This window comes from Cupressus sempervirens, chromosome 11 (genome assembly GCF_028749045.1).
Source record: "Cupressus sempervirens isolate cs-2001-9-10 chromosome 11, ASM2874904v1, whole genome shotgun sequence".
Taxonomy (NCBI): domain Eukaryota; kingdom Viridiplantae; phylum Streptophyta; class Pinopsida; order Cupressales; family Cupressaceae; genus Cupressus; species Cupressus sempervirens.
Window position 1 is genome coordinate 393,319,828 of NC_143128.1, and position 21,582 is coordinate 393,341,409.

The window sequence follows — 21,582 nt, forward strand, 5'->3', positions numbered from 1 at the left end:
TCGTGCCTTCTTAGAAGTAACTGACTTAGCCTATATGCTTTCATGGCTTTGGTTACTTTGTCCAACTCTTCGACACCTGGAATGAGGATATTGTTAGGTCGGATCATCTAGTAGTCATGCATCTCTGCAAGTTCATCAATTCTGGCCACCCTTGATTGGAACTTCTTCATTTCTTTCTTGATGAGTGCATCTGCTGCTCTTAGCTCCTGGATCTTGGTCACTTGGAAGTTGAGCGGGTCGACGAATTTTTCAAAAAATGCCAAGAATTTGGATTTCATTCTTTCGATGTCCACTCGCTTTCCATTAGTAGACATAAAGGACTCTGTGTGCAACATCTTCAAGTATTGAAACAACTTTTCAATGATCTTTTGCACTAGGTCATGCAGATCCTTGAGTTCATTTGTAGATCTCACAGAGTTTTCTATGAAAAACTCTTAAGGATTACTTTCAGTGGAATAGTGACTCTTGGCCAGTCTTTAAAATCCCATGAGCAATGGCCACATCGGTCTTCATGTCTATCACTTCCTGTAGAAGGGCCAATTGCTCTGTCAGCTTGTTTGCTGCCTTTTGTATGGTTGTTTGATGATCTGAGGCAGCCACTTTGAGCTTGTGAGCATCCAATACCAAGCTTCCTAGATTCTCAACCAGTGGGGGGCCTTGGACCTTTTTCTGATCTACCCATGCTCGGCCTACTTGCCTGAGTTGTCTTTCTTGCTGCAGCTTGAGTAGTAAGTTCTTATTCTCTTCTGCATTTGGGTTGAATTGACTGGAAGAAGTACTCCCAAGTGTGGACTTTATGTATTCTACCAGCTCTTTGTTGGAGGCCTTCAATATCTCCTCTGCTCTGAGCTCTTCCAACTTGTCCCAAGTCTTCTCATTGGTTGACTTCCACATATTCACCATGGAGTCATGAACTGGAATGACAAGATCCAATGTTTTGATTTGGAAGTCATCATTTGAGAACTCATGAAATTTTCCTGATTTTTGAGGCTTTGCAATCTCAATTAGCATATGAACAGTTGTTGAATTTGTGGTGAGTGCTGCAATGATCTTTTGCTTCTTTGCTTTCTTTGATGGCTAGGAGGAGTTGACTTGTGTGGTCAAGTCCTTTGATCGTGCTGCATCCTCATATCTCCTCTTCTTCCTATCAATGGTCTCCTCGAGCCAAGATTCTGTAGAGAGCGCATTGATAGCAGATTGTAATGCAAATGGATCAAACAACTTCCTCGGAATCAACGGAGTTGGCTTGCTCTGGGAAGCAACAGGGAAGGCAACTACCCTAGTTACTGAAAGGGATAATGTATCCCCTTGCTGAGATGCTTCCTGTACTTGGCCATCTGGGGGAGTAGTATCGCCATCCAAACTGATGACTTGAACAAGGGAGGATGGCTTAGCCATTGATTTCTCTTGTTCCTTCCCCTTATCCTTGTCATCTTCCTTCTCTCCAGTCTTCCCAATGTTCGGAAGAGGGCCGGCTCCGCAGGTTTGAGTAAGTGACACATTCTTTTCTGGAGGTTGGTCTCCTCCTTGGCCAATGGATTGTGATGGCCTTGTAGATGTTATTGTAATGGCCATTGTGGTTGTGGCTATAGCTGACCAGGCGACTCCAATTGATACTCCACCCATAGAACTAGGGCTCCTAGTCCTCTTTTTCCTCGCTCGGGTCCATTCCACCCATTTGTCTATTCTCTTGATTATCACTCGCATGAGGACATCTATTGTGTCAATGAATGGGTTTGCAGGTGGGGTAGACATGATAGGTGTGTCTTTGATCTTCTCATAAGATGTGGGGTGCATGTAGGCTCCATCATTTGCAAGGTCAGAAACATCCACAAAATCATTATATAATTTTATATCAACTTCAGATGACCCCTAACAAAATTCACTGGATCATATCGAGGCCTGAGCACCTCATAGTCTAACAACTTAATTTTGCCTTCAAAACTCTTTACTAGATTTCGAGCATTTGATTTGGAGGCACATGAATATGGGCCTACGACAATAGGGAATAAAATCCCGACAATGTTCTTAACATTTGAACATAGGGTGTTCACTTCTAGGATTTGTTGACATAGCTCAACTAGAACTACCTCATCCTTCGGATATATGGGCAACCTCTTGGGAAAACTGTCATAGGCTCCTACCCACAAATAGGAGAAACTTGAAAACTGGATGAGTGTGCATCCAAATTGGCTTATGGCCAAAATTGCCTCTGGTGAGAACCTTCTTTCCAAGCATCCTTGTAATTCTCAACACAACCTCATTGTAAAAGCATCATTGACAGCAAAATACTCATAGCTTCTTTGCAATTGCAGACGTGGGTAAAAATCATAGACTTTGGTGCGCTCATCATAATTTGGGATGCTAGGAAGTCTAGGCCACAAGTGGTGGGTTGGCAAAGCATAGATTAAATAAGAGGGTATGTAGAACTGCTTGAATCCTTTGGCTAACCGTAACCACAAGGCAAGCTCATCACATATGATTTGTGCCCAATCGGTCTTCATATCCTCAACACAGATTGCTTGCACTAGGAAAAAGTGATGCTCGATGAACTCCAAAATCTCCTATCTTCCTTTTATTCTAAGAAGTGTGAGGATATCCACAATCTCTCGCTTCAAATTTGTGCCAAATAGAGTTTTTGGCATCTTGCTCTTCTTAGAGTGAGCAATCTAGAACTAGGTCCTTTGCATGTCTTCCCATCTAAGGCTCTTCTTTTCATTAAACATGGATGTAGAGGACCCAAAATCAATATCACAATATCGCTCTTGCGTAGGGATGCCAAATGTTGACTACATTAGCGCCTTGTTAATTGATAAGAGAATGGATTGATTTGGAAACAAAATTTGCATCGTTTTTGGATTCTATCTCTCTATGCACTCTTTCACTAATTTTGGTGTATGAACTGCCATTGGAAAGCCTGCTACTTCTACCAATCCGCTCTCTTCGAGTTTGAGAGTGATTGGGTGAATGGGTTGGAATTTAGCCTCCTATGTAGATCACCCTAATCATAGAGCTTGAAGGATGTATTTGTGAAGTCTTTTAACTCACTCTCCAAGCCAATTAATCTTTCGTAACCAACAGCTTTGATTACCATTCATTATGATTGCACAGGATGCAGTTCTCGATAAATAGTCGTTAAATAAACTTGTAGAAACAAATTGCTTGCAAATCCAATGAAATAGCTTTAGGAATTAGAACGTTGGCACCACATGAATGAAATTAAGTTTGGCCAACGATTATAATGGCCAGATTTACATTTAATTCCATGAGTAATGGCTATTTAAACTTTCCGTTTATTTGCACACAACATACTAAGTTCTTGAAAGCACTCTTACTTTACTTAAAGTAAAATGATAGGACTAAAAGTCATTAGACAACATAAATACTTAGCTTTGAGGGAAGTGCCTTAGCTTCAAAATCCGGCATGTAGATATTCTTAACAATATTAACATATGTTGGAGAGAAAGAAACACTTAGCTTTTCCACAAAGTTATTTTCCTTTTATTTGGAATCGTAGCATGAGAAGTAATCTTTTGCTAGCTTGCGCACTCCGTTCTTCCACTTTCCACCAAAGACACTGCTCTTCCTTGATAATGGGTTCGCATCTCCAACGCCTACTTCCCGGAAGTATCTTTTGGGCATCTCTGAAGGATATTCAAATTTTAGGGTAACTTGACTTTGCATCCTCAAAGCCGCCGGGAAAAGAGCCCGTTTTGTTACTTTTGGGTTGAAAACTCCTTTCTTAGCAACATTTTCCGGACTGAGTCACAACAGACAACATTCAACCTTTAATTTCAGTCTGATGGTCTTGAAGCCAGATCTTGAGCATGCCTCACTTATTATGATCCTTTAAATAGTTCTTTCAACACTATGCTAACATTAATTGATCATTTGAACTGAGATTTGGCTCAAGATCATACAGCCACAGAAACAGAATGAAATGACTTCATTTCCAAGAATATGCAACAGTAAAACCATAGAACCATATTCCCCAGTAGCATTTGATTTTATCTCCACAGATCTGGATGAGAATCACCCTGGCCTATATCCATATTTTCGTAAATCCTTGGGTATTGGCAAAATCATATTCACAACCCTTTTAGTCAATTTCCTCGGCTTCAACCTTTGGATTTGCACTTGGTGTAGCTCTTTCGATGGGAGAATCAGCTCGGGAGCTTGATATCTGCGAGATATGAAATGTTAGGGCACAATTATAGATAATAAAGTGCAAAGCAGTTCTCATCGGGAGGACACAAGATCACACCCCAACCATGCCTGAATCACATATTCCCCGTGCGCATTGGAAAAACAGGAAACCTGCTTAGAAAGATAAGGTAAATGTATTGTAAAGGGAGACCCGAAAAACAAAGTAAGCAGAGCACTCGGGAAAGATGAGAAGTTAGTGAGCTAAAAAAACCTGGACACTACTCTCTTTCACACACACACACATTTACTTCTACCAATGACCTCAAGCTTAAATAGGGGAAGACTAAAACTTGGCAACACAATTTTGTAGTGATGTGTTGATATTCCTCCTGAGAAGAGATATGCGTGCGGCCAATGTGATCTGACTAGCGTGTTGTTGTAGCGTGGATTCTCCATCAGATAGAGAGGTGAAGATAGGTGGAAGATATAAATGCTCTAGATGCAAAGCATGTGTTTGTAAATGTCCAAATGACATATCTATATTGACAAATCTTGAGTTTGTGTATTGAATTTGTGTAATAAGTGGATGAAAACATAAGATTAAGAATATTTAGAGGCATTGAATATAGACCAAATAAATGTGAGCACAAGGTATGCTATTACACTTTGATAATTATTAATTCTATGTGATATGTAATATGATATTAAGTATTATATTTACTATTATTATAAAGACTATCATTTGAAATGAAACCATTCAAATAATATTACTATGAACCTCTATTATTGTTTGGTACATAAGTAGAAAATGTTCTATTTATTTATTTGAATAATTTGAATATTTTTTAAATTATGATAATATATTGGAGTACAATCAATTACATATAGAATCAAGTTCTAATGTTCTTATATTATTATTATTATTATTGAGAATAATTATTCAAGATGATTTTATTACTATAAGAGCTATGTGCCTTGATCTTTTCCTCCAAGAATGTTATTGCAGGAAAAAGAAGAAGACTGACATTTCGGGCAACCTTGAAAGAGAGGGAGTAGATAGAGGATATGATCCAGTCAACCTTTGGTGATCACGATCATATTGATTCAGAGGGAGTAAAAAATCTTGAGATGGATCTCTAGTGATCAATAAATTGTAGCAGTCAAGACGACTATGATTCATGAATATATCTCATGACTATGTGGTTTTAAATGACCTATCCCCTATGTATATCTTGAGGAAGTGACAACTTCCAAATGACGTCACTTGTATTTGTAGAAGTTATTGAAAGGTGACGGTCTTACAATAACTTAATTTTCTATTATGGTGGATATCTTATGATATCTATGTTGATCATAATAGATTATACTTTTGCATGGTGGATGTTTATATGGTAAGCATTATGAGAATGCGTGTGCACATACCTTATAAACACTTTTGAGTATATGGTGAATGTTATGCAAATTGATTTTCTAGAGGCCATTACATAGAGTATGTGGTGAATATCATATGACTAGATATTCTAGAGGCCATTGCTCACAGTACTTGGTATCATCTCATTTTGGAGGCCATTACCAAAGGAGTATTTGGTGAATATCATATATTGTTATTCTGGAGACCAATACTCAAATGCGATATCTAAATGGTGAATATCATATGTTGATATTCTGCAGATCATTGCCTTATTGAGTACATGGTGAATATCATGTATTGATATTGGGGAGACCATTACTCAATTTTGATGAATATAATATGTTGATATTGATATTATGATATGTTGATATAAAAATGATGGAAATCTCTAAGATATCCTTAAAATTTTTCATACCTAATATTAGCAATGGTGTAGTACATGTCTTGTGTTTATCCTTCCTACCTAAGAATGTGTTACATCGCAAAGTTTGACCTAATTAAAATAAGTTTATAGCCATTGCAATGATTAGTTAGAACTATCTAACGTCATGATCATATGGAAAGGGAAATTATAGTTGACAATTTATTTCATGTGAAATTAAATTGTTATAATCTGATGAATTTGAAAATGATTAGCTATTTATCATATATACTTATTGATGACGGTAGTTAGCCATTATTACATTTATTAGTTAATTCTAATGTTTGATTTAAATGAAGGAACTTGTTCGATTTAGGATCTCTGCAAATGTAATAACATTGCTGTAATTCTATGTGTTTTAATTGCAGATTTCCAAGATATATAAATATATCTTCAAGAGGCATGTCTTGTGAAGAGACATGTCTCTATGGTTATATATATTAATTAATCATTAATTAAAACATTATTAATTATAACATATCTATATTATATATAATATATAGCATACAATATATATATATATATATAGATCTATGAGAGTATGTATAATTAATGATTGCCAATAACCATAGAAGGATTAACTCTAGGATAGTTCAATCCGATAGAAGCTACAATTTAACACTCCCTCTTAGCTCAGGAGGATTGATATATAACATACTATGTTCTTGAAAATAAGGAGATATCATCTCACTATGATATCCCTAAAATGGCATATCAATATGAATTCATCAACACACATGTAAATTAATTCATCAACACACATGTAAATTAACATATGGAATTTACTTCAATACACTATGAGGCTAGAATCCTCAATACTCCCTCTTAAGAAAAGGGAAATTGAAATAAGATTAACTTACACAATAAGGTGTAATCATCATTACATTTTGAACTAAGAGAGAGAAAAAAAGAAGAAAAACAAAACATAATGGATTTTCATGGTGTCTGGCTATCGCCCAAAGACCCACGAAGGTTATCAATGTGTTCGACAAAATTCGGCTCAAAGAACAAGGATAACCCTAGCTTCAAAACAGTGGGTTTTCATTGTGTTTGGCAATCGCCCAAAGACCCATGAAGGTTATCAATGTGTCCGACAAAATCCGGCCCAAAGAACAAAGATAACACTAAATTCAACCATTGTTTTAAGACAGATCAACTAAAATAAAGTCGTCACTTTATAATAGGATCAGAACACACGAAAGGTCGTCACCTTTCACAAGAAAAGTCGTCACTTTTCACAATACAAGCTTGCAAGCAAACATTTTTTTTATATTCATGAACATATAGTTTAATAAATGCATTTACAACAAGGTCATATCAATTTTACCTCTGAAGTTCACAATTTCAACTTTGCAAGAGGCTTGGTAAAAATATCAACACTTTTCTCATCTATACTAATATAACTCATCCTTGCGATAAATGCACCAGTATCGCAAGGTCACATGACAGTAGGTCATGGAGCATTTTCTACAAGAGTAGATTTATCACTGTATGCATATAATCATCAACCATATGATGTTAGTCAATTAGTGCATAAGAAACAATAATCATTAATCATGTCAAGTTTACTCTGAAGTGATATGATCTACTCCCTCTGAATAAAAATTTGACAGAATCATGTTCTTATTTGCTCCCTCTTAATTTGAAGCAATGTCAAATTTCCTCTTCATAATCTTAATCATAAAAAATGTTCAATTCTAGAGCCTGCATAATAATCCTGGTAGCAAACGTACCAACTTTCCTTTTCTGCAAGAACATTTGTAGATATAAAGGAAAAGATCAATGCAAGTTAACTCTTATAGTATGTATAAGTTTATAACCGAGAAAGAGAGAGACTATAGTAAGTAGATCACTGTAATACTCAAGAGTAAGGATTACTTATCTTTCTATGACAATCCATAAATGTCAAATCATTAAATCTCCTCTCTAAAGATGGTTTCAAGTGGGAATTTGAACATTGTTTATTAAATTTACCCCCCACAATGTGAAATTCCAACTTTTATATCATCAAACAATTTTACGTACCTGGTACCTAGTGTATGATCATGCAAGTTATTTAAAGATTTTTTCTTGTGATGTTCACAAGGTGTGGCCCATTAAAATCATTTTGTTACTCATAAAAGCTTTTGAACTTCCTTTGAATATCTTAATCTTTTCAACCTTCAGATGATAAGTCAATACTTCCTCATGATGTACATAGAAGTAGGCCCATCAAAATCATGAAGTCATGCACATGTATTTCTAGACTCCCTCTGATTATAAATCTTTCGAGCTCCAACGTTGTCTTAGAAGAAATGTTAGACTCCCTCTTAATAAAGAAGGATACTCATAATCTCAATCATTATGGATATTTGTTTCAAGATCTTCACATTATCCAACTTGATCATCATAAGACTAATGAATTGTAGATCACAACTTCTTTGGAGCCACTTCATACGATTGAGTTTGCACGATATGCCTAATGTACCATCTTACTTTTCCTGCAAGATCATCTACAAAGGAAAAGATCAAAGCAAATAGTTCATATAGTACATCTAGAACTACAAATAAGGGAGAGAGTACAAGAAGTTAAACTAATATAAGATTACTTATCTACACATGAAGATTTAAGAATTGTCTTTAGAGATTGGAATGTCTCCTTTCTAAATAAGGTTCAAGTGGGAAAGGAACATTGCCTATTTATTCCCCCTTCAATGTAAAATTTCTACTCATTCTTATATTGTTGAACAATTTAGAATTAAATATGAAAATTCCTTTCTAACTTGCTCTTTTGATCATTTAAGTCTCAAACATTCATTTAGCTTAACATTAGAATGAAACACGTCCTTCCATTTTCACAATATACCAATATCTTGATGGTTGTGCCACATGAATGGATATCTTACTATGTATTCCTATCATTGGTGAATCCAGCACAATGTGGTTTACTCCCTCTCTTTCAAGGTTGTCTCAAATGAGATGTTTGGCTCCTAGTGAATTTTAATCTCTCTCTTTTTTCTGCAATAACATTCTTGGAGGAAAAGATCAAGGCAAAAAAATAGCTCTTACAACATAATTATACATATATTCTATTCGATTAGATTATAAAAATCATCTTTTCAATAATAGGAAAGAGAGACTAATATAATTCTCAAGAATAATAATTTTCATCAATCCAATATAAGATAAATATCTAAAATATATATATTCTCCTTAAGAATATAAATTACTAACAAAAATCACACATATATATAGTCATCATATACTAATATATAAATGTGAAGAAGAGAACTTAACATACTATATCTTATTAGTTTTACCTTAATGGAATCACGGATTGATATCATAATCATCTTAAAACATTCATACCAATCCAATAATATATGTAAATTACTTTATAGTATTTGGAATGAAGCTTACCTCCCCTTACCTTGAAGGTAGGTCTCGCTTGTATTTCTTATATTTCTATTTTAAACTTAATTATTATTGATTCGGAAAAGTTTCAAAGATTGTTATTAACTTGCCTGAAAATGCAGCTTTTGTCAGCCTTTGTAATTCTCATTCACATGCTTATTCTCATTCTTATTGTTGTGAGAAATATTCCTCCCTTGTTTCTTATTTAAATCTGCATGTGTAAATATGTTTTTGACAAGCTAATGATTTGATTCTCCCTTCTTGCATCGCTTTTCGAAATTCTTGCTATTCGATATAGATGAATATGAATGTTCCCACCGTCAATCATTGAAGAATATTAATCACCCTTTTAGATTTATTCCGCGGAATATGGAAAACTTATTTTTATTCAGTCTTCTAAAGAACTATCAAAGGTTCACATCTTTCTTGTGGTGTTGTCAAAAACTCCTATTGCATACGTCCAATCTAGTGTTTGTGTATCACAGTTTTCACAATGCCTATAAAGGTATATGAATCATTGATTTCATCTATTATTTTAGAAGGTTATGATCACTACTGGTAACTTATCATTTGAATATCATTGATGAATTTTCTTTTAACATTGTTTCTTTCCATACAAGTCCTTTTCATGATAATGTACCATAACTATTGCAGGCATTTGGATGATTATGCCAATGAAATACTTAACTTCATCAATCTCCAACCATCATTTCTAGTATGTAGAACTTTGACTGAAAATTAGACTATCTCAATTACGTCTCCTGGATAATGATTGCATCTCTATTAGTATTGTGCTATTAACTACAAATATATCTAATCAACTGCAAGTTGTAGGCTGTTCGAGGCAATGACCATAATGGAGGCTGAAGTAACTATAATTTAAGACATGATATAACCTCATTCCACTCAAGGATCTATTTGGTCAGTACGGTTAACTGGTAATGCAAGACAAGAAGGATTACTCATACGACACTTTTGTAGTCAATGTATTTATAAGAACCTTCCTCATCAACCAAGTGTGGCTTTATGGGTAGCAATTATTGTAGGATATTCCACTAGACTAATGCATTTGATGAGTGTTTTGGAACTGTTTATTTTTGTTGGAATAACATCATATTTGGCTTGCTATATATCTGACGCGAATATATATGAAACAATTTCATTCATGCCTTCTTATTCTCATTTGTATCATTATGAAAAATAATTATGGTGGTTGTTCTTTCACTTCTCTGAAAGATCCCTAATAGATGCCCTTGCTAATCTGCTGTAGTTTTTAAATTAATAAATTATATTTTCCTGTGATTTCTTTGATGGTCTTTGAGAATAGACAGAAGTTGTAGAAGGTTTTGTTTTTGTTTTGTGTTTTTTGATAGTTTTCACAATAGTAATGAATAATGAACAATAAACATGAGAGGAGACTGAAAATAAATAAGAACATAGAGCCAAATCAGAATTGCTATAAATCGTACCAGGTAGATTTCTGATTTATAAAGCCAAATAATAAATCCAATGCAGTTCCAAGGAGCTTACATCCAACAATGATGCCAAACTGCTGCAAATGGCAGCCGTAAGACTGCAAGGAATCACGTCCCAGCTGAAAGAATCAATCTGTAACACTGAAACCATAAATCTGCAACCTGAATCCACAATAAAGAATGGTGTACTCTATCCCTGATAGCAACGCACATTGTCTGAAGAATCCAATGCCAATAACTGCTGAGGGCTACGTCCCAACCAATCCAAAACTTGGGTTTGCGTCCCAGATGAAGAATTGCTCTCTCAGAGCCAATTCACAAAAACAAGTTTTTCAATATGCAAAAGATAATCTTAGAATGAAGCTTCCATCTCCTTATAAGCCCCTCTCAATTGCAAATCGAACCCTAAGTGTCTCCAAGTGGTGTTGTGTAGTGAAAATGTTATAATTTCTTATTTTAAAGTGGTCATGTTACTAGAAAATGACCTTTTTCCTCATAGATAGAATTCCATTCACTGAAATGCCCTGAGACCAAAGAGAAAGATTTAGAGAATTTTGAGACCTTTCCAACGAGCTATCACACCATAGGATGCACATCCAGATGAGGCCAAAAAAAACCCCTTATTACTCCAAAATGGCTAAAACTTAACCTTATTTAATTTATTTAATCACCAACTTAGGAAATATTTAAATATATTAGAATATTTCCCAAATGGTCCCGAAAGACCCAAAATGACCAATCAAACATGAAATTGACCTTGTCACCTGTCTGTGACTGATGCTGAACAAGATGAGTCAACTGGCAGTCCATCCCTAAAATCTAGGGATGCTCCTAAAATGTAGGAGTCAACCCCAGTAACCCAAAATTGAGTCCCAATGACTCTCCCCTACTGTATGCACCTCTGAGAGAACTGTCACTGAACTGGGAGTTCCTCCTAAAAAATAGGAATGCCTCCTAAAAAATAGGAGATGCACTTTAAGTTTCCAAAACGTTCGTCGAGGTCTCCAAATGCTCCCTAGATCACTCCTAAACAATCCCTACAAATTAGGAATCCCTCCTAAATTGTAGGAAACTATTGTCTACTGCTCCAAACTACTTGGGAAGCTCATGCATGACTCTCAAAGCCCCTGGGTTGGTTCCCTCTACGCTCTGTTGGCCTAAGGGAACTAGATAATAGATCAACCCTTCTAGAAATGTTGTCACTAAGGAAGGGCAGAAATTGGGGACATGACAGTCCTCCCTTCCCAAAGATTGCTTGTCCTCAAGCAATGTCAATTCAACTCCACAAACATCGGGCAAGTCCATACCATAACCAAGAATGATCCCAGGGTCCCAAGCCATCCTGGAAGGTTTGTAGTTCCATCTTCTAGAAACATTGTCCTGCATTGCACCCAAACAAGTAACCTCCTGAAAACCCCCTGAAGGAAGAGCAATCAAATACTGTACCAACTCTGTCAACTCCTCAATGCACTGCTTTCCGAAAGAACCAAATTGGAACACTAAAGGCAGAAACTCTAATAAGCCTACATTGGCTTCCACATCCTCAACTATTGAACTCCAAATCCAAGTGATTCCAGGATTCCAAATCCGCCTCAAAAGGGAACCACCATGCTGACGCTTCGTCACTCTGATATAAATATTAGTGAACCACAAGTTGTGAAGCAATTCATTAGGACCCTGAAGCACCAATGTATCAATGAGACTAGGGCCCGGATCCCAAACCAAAATACCAAATGTACTGAATGAGATGAAGAAGTATCTCAACCGCACTCCATGAAACATACATACAATGAAGCAGACCAGCAAGTTGTGAAAGTGAACTCTTATAAACTAGTATTCCAACCCACATGACCACCTAACAATGCTGCTATAATTCTGACCAGCAACTCGAATGATATCATAGACGTCATCATACCAATGCCAAACAACAAATGTCCCAAAGAAACATTCCTCAATGCCTTGATACTGAATCATGGATGTAGTCAATACCAAGTCAAGTAGTTAATGATTCCAGCTTGGACAGCCACTAGTCCATAAGGAATTAAAGACTATGGAGTCACCAATCAACAAGGATACCACTGCCATATCAATGGATGTAGATGACAAACTCGAAGATGAAGTATGTATGCCATCATGAGAAAAACCAAAGCATGTGTCATTTGTACCCAACATTGTAGGATTATCAATTCTTGAATCCCATATCGATCTGAGAAATGTTGCTTCACCCAACCACTGCGCTACTCTGATGTAAACATCTGTATACCAAAAGTGAAGCAACTCAACATGAATCCACTGAAGAAATACCCAACACATGTTGATACCAAGATCCCAAATCTTTGCACTGACACATCCCTCCGGCATGTTGATACTCATTATGTTGCTGTTGTGAAACTGTACCTCATCTAACCAACTAAGAACTTCACTCCAAATGAAGTCACAATTACTACCAATGACCAATGCTATTAGGAATTTCACATATAAGCCAATCATCAGCAAGGAAAGTTTGTTGAATACTTTTCCAAGTCCTCCAAACAGCTGCTGCAACTTTACCTATATTTTCACAAATTAGTGTGCCTTCATTAAAGGTTGTTAAGTAAATGTTTTGTTTAACCATGTAATCAACGAAGTCCCTTATATTCTGATCTTGAAAGCCCAATGTAATATTTAAAAAGTCTGAATCTTCAATCAAAAGGTACATCTCTGCCCTATCATCTGGAAGAGGTGATAAACTCATTGATGAATGAGAGATGTTTCTAATTCTCAACAAAGATAGACTCTTTGTGGCTGGTCCACTAGGTATGCAACTTAATATATCATCAACTCTTGGTAGGGAAGGATCAACTTCACACTTGAACACCCCAACTTGAATGTAACCAACCCAAGGTTCAAAGTTTGACTCATGAGATGAAAGAGAATTGCTGTTCAAAGTCAGAAAATCAGAAGTATGTTCGTACCTTTCCACAATGTTTTTGCGGTCTTCTCTTGCCTCTCCTTCCAAGGTAGGTGACTCCTCTAAAGGTGCTGGTCCATGGGGTGTGTTCAAACGAATATAACATGTCCCATTAACTGCCTTAGCTGCCCAAAATCTGATCCATACCTTTATCTCCATAACTGATATGTTTTCCATTACTAACAAACTCCAAGGTGTAGTATGCCAAACAAACCAAACATTATCAAAATGCAATATCTTCTTAGTAAACAGCCTCTTAGTCTCCCTAATCATCTCTTTAAGAAAAGATGCTTCATATGATCTTAACAATTGTCCTTCCATTGTAGATGATGCATGACTAACTAAATCAGAATCAATAATGTTCCATTCCACACAAATGAAAATAACACTTGTGGCTGGTCCATCAAGTGTGAAACTAATATCATCATTGTTTGGAGCCTTTAAGGGGCTCTTTAAAAGAGGAACGTCATAAACTTCATGCAAACTAAACCAAACTGAGTTTTCTAAATTATAACTTTTTTCCTCTTCACACATCTCAACATGCTCTTCTTGTGGACTTACCTCAAGAAGCTCTTCACTTGTATGCTCAACATCTTCACTTTCTTCCCTTGGAAAAAATAAGGATCTAATGTATGACTCTCTTTGTCTTATTGCATTATCAAGCTGATTGCATCTTTCTTTGACCTCTTGTAAGTGTTGTCTTGCTTGGGCAGCAAGCATCTTGGCCTTCTTAGCTCTATGTGACCATCCATTGCACGTCTCTTGAGCCTTTTTCACATCTTCTAAGGTGGGGTAAACACAATCAAAACCTTTGTGGTTTGAATCCACAATATAAATCTCATGTGCAACACACTTAACCTGAGTACAATCATAGGAAGACTCAACAACCTCATTACCTTCATGTGAAATGGATGATACCACATGACTAGAGCTACTATTGCAAAAATTAGAATAGGGATCAGACTTTGGAGACATGCTTTCAGCATCCCTAATGGATTGATCCATGATTGTAATCTCTTCCATTTTGTGATCAACTTGATGAATCAATGGTGTGCTATGTGTCTCCTCCTGATCTAGAGTTATTTCTTCTTTAGGAATCCCACATGATGACTGATTTTTGTTTTTCATAGGCTGCAACTCAAATGATAACACATCTTCATGCCTTTCTTCTGCATACCCTGCAAGTGACTGATCCATTATGGTATTTTTATCATGAACATGGATAGGTTGACACAAATCTTCTTTCTCACATGAAAACATATCATCAACTATGGCATGGTATTCCTTTTTTGCAAGCTTAACCTTATGACAAATTTTTGGATGCATGTCAATGTAATCTTTGAAATGAAAGTTCTCCCTAACATATTGAGGAAGAGTATTATACTCCTCAAGTATGCTAATTACTTCCGTTTTCCTGTCTAGTGGCAATGGATCCTTTCTAGAAGAAGATGATGATCCACTAGCATGTCCAAATTTCCTTGACATAGAATCATTGAACTGCTGCAATTGAAGCTTGAATTTTTGTTGTGACTGTTCCCATTCTTTCCACAGGTTTATATCTTTTAACAATTTTTCCATAATGAACTACCACGCTGACCAACGGAAACTAACATGCCAGAGAAAAAATTGACCCTGTACTGCTAATATGAATTATTAAAACTTTTGATCCAGTACTCAGATGCCAAAATGAATTATCAAAATTTTTTAGCCAGTACCCAGATGCTGACATGAATTATCAAAACCTTTTATCCAATACCCAGATGCCAAAATCTGTTGTGACAATTTCTTACAAACCCTATAGGCTGGCAGGATGTAGGCTCTGATACCACTGAAAGATCCCTAATAGATGCCCTTGCTGATCTGCTGTAGTTTTTAAATTAATAAATTATATTTTCCTGTGATTTCTTTGATGGTCTTTGAGAATAGACAGAAGTTGCAGAAGGTTTTGTTTTTGTTTTGTGTTTTTTGATAGTTTTCACAATAGTAATGAATAATGAACAATAAACATGAGAGGAGACTGAAAATAAATAAGAACATAGAGCCAAATCAGAATTGCTATAAATCGTACCAGGTAGATTTCTAATTTATAAAGCCAAATAATAAATCCAATGCAGTTCCAAAGAGCTTACATCCAACAATGATGCCAAACTGCTGCAAATGGCAGCCGTAAGATTGCAAGGAATCACGTCCTAGTTGAAAGAATCAATCTGTAACGCTGAAACCATAAATTTGCAACCTAAATCCACAATAAAGAATGGTGTACTCTATCCCTGATAGCAACGCACACTGTCTGAAGAATCCAATGCCAATAACTGCTGAGGGCTACGTCCCAGCCAATCCAAAACCTGGGGTTTGCGTCCCAGATGAAGAATTGCTCTCTCAGAGCCAATGCACAAAAACAAGTTTTCCACTATGCAAAAGATAATCTTAGAATGAAGCTTCCATCTCCTTATAATCCCCTCTCAATTGCAAATCGAACTCTAAGTGTCTCCAAGTGGTGTTGTGTAGTGAAAATGTTATAATTTCTTATTTTAAAGTGGTCATGTCACTAGAAAATGACCTTTTTCCTCATAGATAGAATTCCATTCACTGAAATGCCTTGAGACCAAAGAGAAAGATTTAGAGAATTTTGAGACCTTTCCAACGAGCTATCACACCATAGGATGCGCATTCAGATGAGGCCAACAAAACCCCTTATTACTCCAAAATGGCTAAAACTTAACCTTATTTAATTTATTTAATCACCAACTTAGGAAATATTTAAATATATTAAAATATTTCCCAAATGTTCCCGAAAGACCCAAAATGACCAATCAAACATGAATCTGACCTTGTCACCTGTCTGTGACTGATGCTGAACAAGATGGGTCAACTGGCAGTCCATCCCTAAAATCTAGGGATGCTCCTAAAAAGGAGTCAACCCCAATCAACCAAAATTGAGTCCCAATGACTCTCCCCTACTGTATGCACCTCTGAGAGAACTGTCACTGAACTGGGAGTTCTTCCTAAAAAATAGGAATGCCTCCTAAAAAATAGGAGATGCACTCTAAGTTTCCAAAACGTTCGCCGAGGTCTCCAAATGCTTCCTAGACCACTCCTAATCAATCCCTACAAATTAGGAATCCCTCCTAAATTGTAGGAAACTATTGTCTACTGCTCCAAACTACTTGGGAATCTCATGCATGACTCTCAAAGCCCCTGGGTTGGTTCCGTCTACGCTCTGTTGGCCTAAGGGAACCAGATAATAGATCAACCCTTCTAGAAATGTTGTCACTAAGGAAGGGCAGAAATTGGGGACATGACATTCTCCTTGACCATTGCGCTATAGGATATATGATCCGACTGTCATTATCATTTTTAGTAGCTTGCTCGATACGAATACCCATTTTCTTGTATTTTGCTGTGTTCATAAGTCTGCGACATATAGATGTCTGGTAGAGGAACTGTCTTCAGCTTGTATTTGAATATTGTCGCTGATTTAGATTGCTATGCAGTTTGAGTACCCGTGACAATGGAATTAATTCCTCTTGAAAGTAGAATGCTTACAATTTGACTTTCTTATAATACTTTTTATTAGAGGTAATTTCTATTCTTTTACTGCTAGTGTTGACCCTCCGTTGCCAGCAGTGTAAAGAGTTAACGATATCTACCCTTTTGTATTAGGAATGATCAAGAGGAAGCCCATAATGTCTGTATCATATCCAAAAGTCATTTATTTATTTATTTTTATGATTCTTCTGTTCATTCATTTTCTTTCCATGTATTGGTGTGATGTTCAACTGTCTTTTCGCATAGTTGCTGCATTATGAATAATTTCTCCATCACTTATACCTTTTCCAGTGCACCTCTACCAATATGTTCTACCTTTGTCCTGTATCTTTCTTCTAATTACTCTATTCAAAGTTCAAACATATTCCTCCTTTAGTAATGGTTGTCCATTCTCCAGATGCTCTAAATAATCGGTAATGCTTGATAATTATCCAGTTGAGAAGAACTTAGAGTTTGCATGGTCCATCCTGATTGGTATGAATAAATCTCTACAACCTTAGCCGCTGAACCTATCTCCTTTGAGCCTCCCAATTAGTCACCTCCTTATCCCTTTAATTTATTGATTGCTCTTATTTTATTTTGCCTATAATATCAGCTCAAACACTAGGGACTTTTCTCAGTGTTTGGATAGGGGGGAAACATTCATCTCCATGAATTTATGATGTTCGTATTTTCTTGCTCTGTTTATAATACCGGCTGGTAAACTACTAAATAGCAATATGTTTCCTTGTTGGCTTTGAACTTTATTTTACATTGGCAGTCTGGCTCTGATAACATGTTAGATTTAGGATCTTTGCAAATGTAATAACATTGCTGTAATTCTATGTGTTTCAATTGCAGATTTTCAAGATATATAAATATATCTTCAAGAGGCATGTCTTGTGAAGAGACATGTCTCTATGGTTATATATATTAATTAATCATTAATTAAAACATTATTAATTATAACATATCTATATTATATATAATATATAGCGTACAATATATAAATATATAGATCTATTAGAGTATGTATAATTAATGATTGCCCATAACCATAGAAGGATTAACTCTAGGACAGTTCAATCCGACAGAAGCTACAATTTAACACGCGGTTGGGAGGTTAAGCCTAAGTCAATGCTTCTCCTCTTCTATGAAAGCCAAGGCTTGATCAACACAGCAATAGTTATTTCAGTTACATGTATGAAATCTGATTTCTCATCTAGCCCTTGTTAATTATCAGCATAGATTTCATTTCTAGTTTCTTTTTAAATAAATATATATGACTTAGATTAGAATTGTCGTTTTCTTTCAAATGATTATAAATGTTGAGAATATCATTTTCAGTTCATTTCAAATGATTAAACATGAGTTAGAATACGTTACTTTTAGATGTAGAATCGTGCTCTTTTCCTCTATGTGGTCAATTAACTGTTATAAATTCTAGGGAACAAATCTACTTTATATATTTATAATACAGGGTAGGAACTTATGTCTCAATCCCTAGGGCAAAAATCAGCTATTTTTAACTTTAGGGAAATTCGTATGTTATAGAGGGAGTGTTAATGTTTGGTAGCTTCAATTGGATAAACTCAAGAGACTAAATTGGAGTTATATATCTGTGTGTTTATGTGTGTGTGTGTTAAAATCATAGTTCTGAGAATTGTGGCGATTCACGCGATTCGATTCAAGCCAAACGATTTTTTGTGAATCTATGAATCGAATCAACGATAAAGGGTTTATGAAATAAGTTACTCACTAAATTTCAAGGGTTTTTTAAATTTTCCGATTCATGGCCGATTCGATTCCGATTCATGGCTGATTCATGATTCGATTCGGCCTTGCTGATTCTGATCCGATTCCAATACTTGTTAGTTTAGTTTAAATAATAAATTATTATATTAACAAATGGATCTGTCCTTATCCCTTCATGGATTATGCTATAAGAGAGGGAGTTGCATTTTGGAAAACACATACCTTGAACCGGTAGTGCGATTACACTTGCAGCAATCCTGAAACTTAACACTCTCCCTTCACACATGACTGCCTTTCCTCATATCCAAGTTGTCAAATCGATCTTGTTTGACATTCTTTGAATCCTCCTTTTGTAGATCCTTCAAAGGTTGAATTGACATCACAAGATTGACGAGTACTAGATGGAAGAGCCTAGATTTGCCCTTTGAACGAGAAATGATTGGTTGTTGTCTTACAGATTGACACAGTATGGCTTCTTTTTCCTGTATGGGTATGGCATTTTTACTCTTTATAAGTAGTCTGCACTCATTTCCTTTTGTATATTTGTAAGTTTTAAAACATTCACTATCGTGCATTAGTTCATTCTTCACATCCTGACTAGTAGAATGCAAGGCAGGTGAATAAACATGCATAGTGAATGGATTCCATCATAGTAGAATGCAAGGCAGGTGAATAAACATGCATAGTGAATGGATTCCATCATATTCTATGTTATGAGACAAAGTGCAAGACTGCAAAGAGACTTAAGATTGCAAGCCAATCCTACTTTGGAATTTCAAATGCTCATTTACTCACCATTTTCTAAATTATGTACACATTGTTTATTTTTCAAAATCTTCTAACACCTTTAGTAATGTGCAGGTCATTTCTAATCTGCCATTTAATATTACTACTGAGGTGCTAAAGACACTTCTTCCAATGGGAGAGGTATTCTCCCATGTTGTGCTGCTTCTACAGGTTTGATCTAAACCTATTTATTTTTAGTTTTATATATGTGTCGCTTATTTAGATTATTTAAGCAATGACAATTTGTATTGACATTACTGAGCAGATATTCTAGTTTCAGTTTTTTGAGGAAAGATTTTTCCCATGCTTCCGTTTGCATTACTTTTTTTAGTAGGGAATACCGAATTTCTGACTATGCACACATATTCAATGAATATTTTTATTATACCACACTTTATCTAGTGAGGCTATGATATTATGATGTATATTGGGATTATAAAGTGGCTTCTAAGTGCAAATGGCTAAGTTGTAGTTTAACTTATATGGGCCATTTACTGAGGAAATGTGAACTTGCTGGCTACAGATTCACAATGTAAATTCTTAATAGCAGGTTCATCTCATTTGACAGGTGTCGTGGTAGATATAATGGGGGATTTTTGTAGAGTTCATTTTCCATCAACAATTGTTGTACTGTCAAACTGTACCTTAAAAATAAATATATTTCCCTCAATTACATTGACTCATTGGGCACATTAGTACCTTCCATCTATATTTTTATGTGCATTATTTGATACTCTCGAATGCTCATGCTTTTGAATGTTTGGCTATTTGCAATGGATTTTTTGAGGTACTAGGTGTCTAGAGCTTTTATCTTCTTGATAGTCCACCTTTCTGTTTATGAATGATTGTGATATAGTTTTTTGCAGGAAGAAACAGCTTTGCGCTTGGTAAATGCTTCCCCAAGGACACGTGAATATCGTTCAATTAATATTTTTGTAAAGTTCTATTCAGGTACACCACCTTTGATTGTCCCTTTTCAGAAACAACATGATGATATAATTAATAAAGTGCAAGTATGATACACAATTGCCAGATATATTTGCAAACTTGACATTGAAATGCCAATTATTTTCGTTGAAAATTTGCCTTCAACACCAGAGTTTCTATGTGAGAAAAATGTTCTGTTTACAATTGGACAATAATTTGTCAAACTATACATCTAAATATCCTTACTCTGCCTTTTAAGTTGAAAAAGCAATTTCAAGGCTAAATGTTATGTATAAGAAAAATGTTTTATGAGTGGAAATTCATGAGAAATGACAGGCTCTTTACAAAATAAATCCATATTATGAAATAAAAAATGTTACATTCAATTCTTACTCTTACAACCTATATATTAAGAAAGATAGTCATTGCATCTATAAACTCAACTCTTATTGCGAAATCCAATAAAATTAAAGTGCTGCATTTTGACTAAAGGTGAATGTTATGTTGTGCCCATATGAAGTTTTTGTATAGCATCAAGTTTTGAGCTAAAATTTATTGTTTTGTCAAGTGCAATTCATGGTTCAAACCTTAACTTTTGCTTGTTCCTAGGCTTTGTTAACATCTTTGTTATTTGTTTTTCTGAATATTCATGGGAATATAGGATTAGGCTTTTGAAGCTGTTCACTATCACAGATTATGGGAGTTCTTGATGAAGAAATTTACTAATGTTGGAGAGATGAAAGGAATAATGTTCTTAGTTTTGAGAGTCAAGGCTACGTTATAAGGTGCA

At 35.6% G+C, this 21,582-nt stretch overlaps 1 protein-coding gene across 8 annotated transcripts in view; it reads left to right on the forward strand.

Annotated features, from left to right (window-relative positions):
* Positions 1-21,582, forward strand: part of PFC1 (Ribosomal RNA adenine dimethylase family protein) — a 273,740-nt gene that overhangs the window by 105,261 nt on the left and 146,897 nt on the right. For all 8 annotated transcript variants that reach the window (XR_016358614.1, XR_016358615.1, XM_089809466.1 and 5 more), the window contains exons 5-6: positions 19,941-20,036; positions 20,732-20,816. Coding sequence is in view for 6 of the 8 variants with exons in the window: in XM_089809466.1 (XP_089665592.1) it covers positions 19,941-20,036; positions 20,732-20,816 (181 nt within the window). In the remaining 2 variants the exon portion in view is untranslated. The remainder of the gene's footprint in view (positions 1-19,940; positions 20,037-20,731; positions 20,817-21,582) is intronic.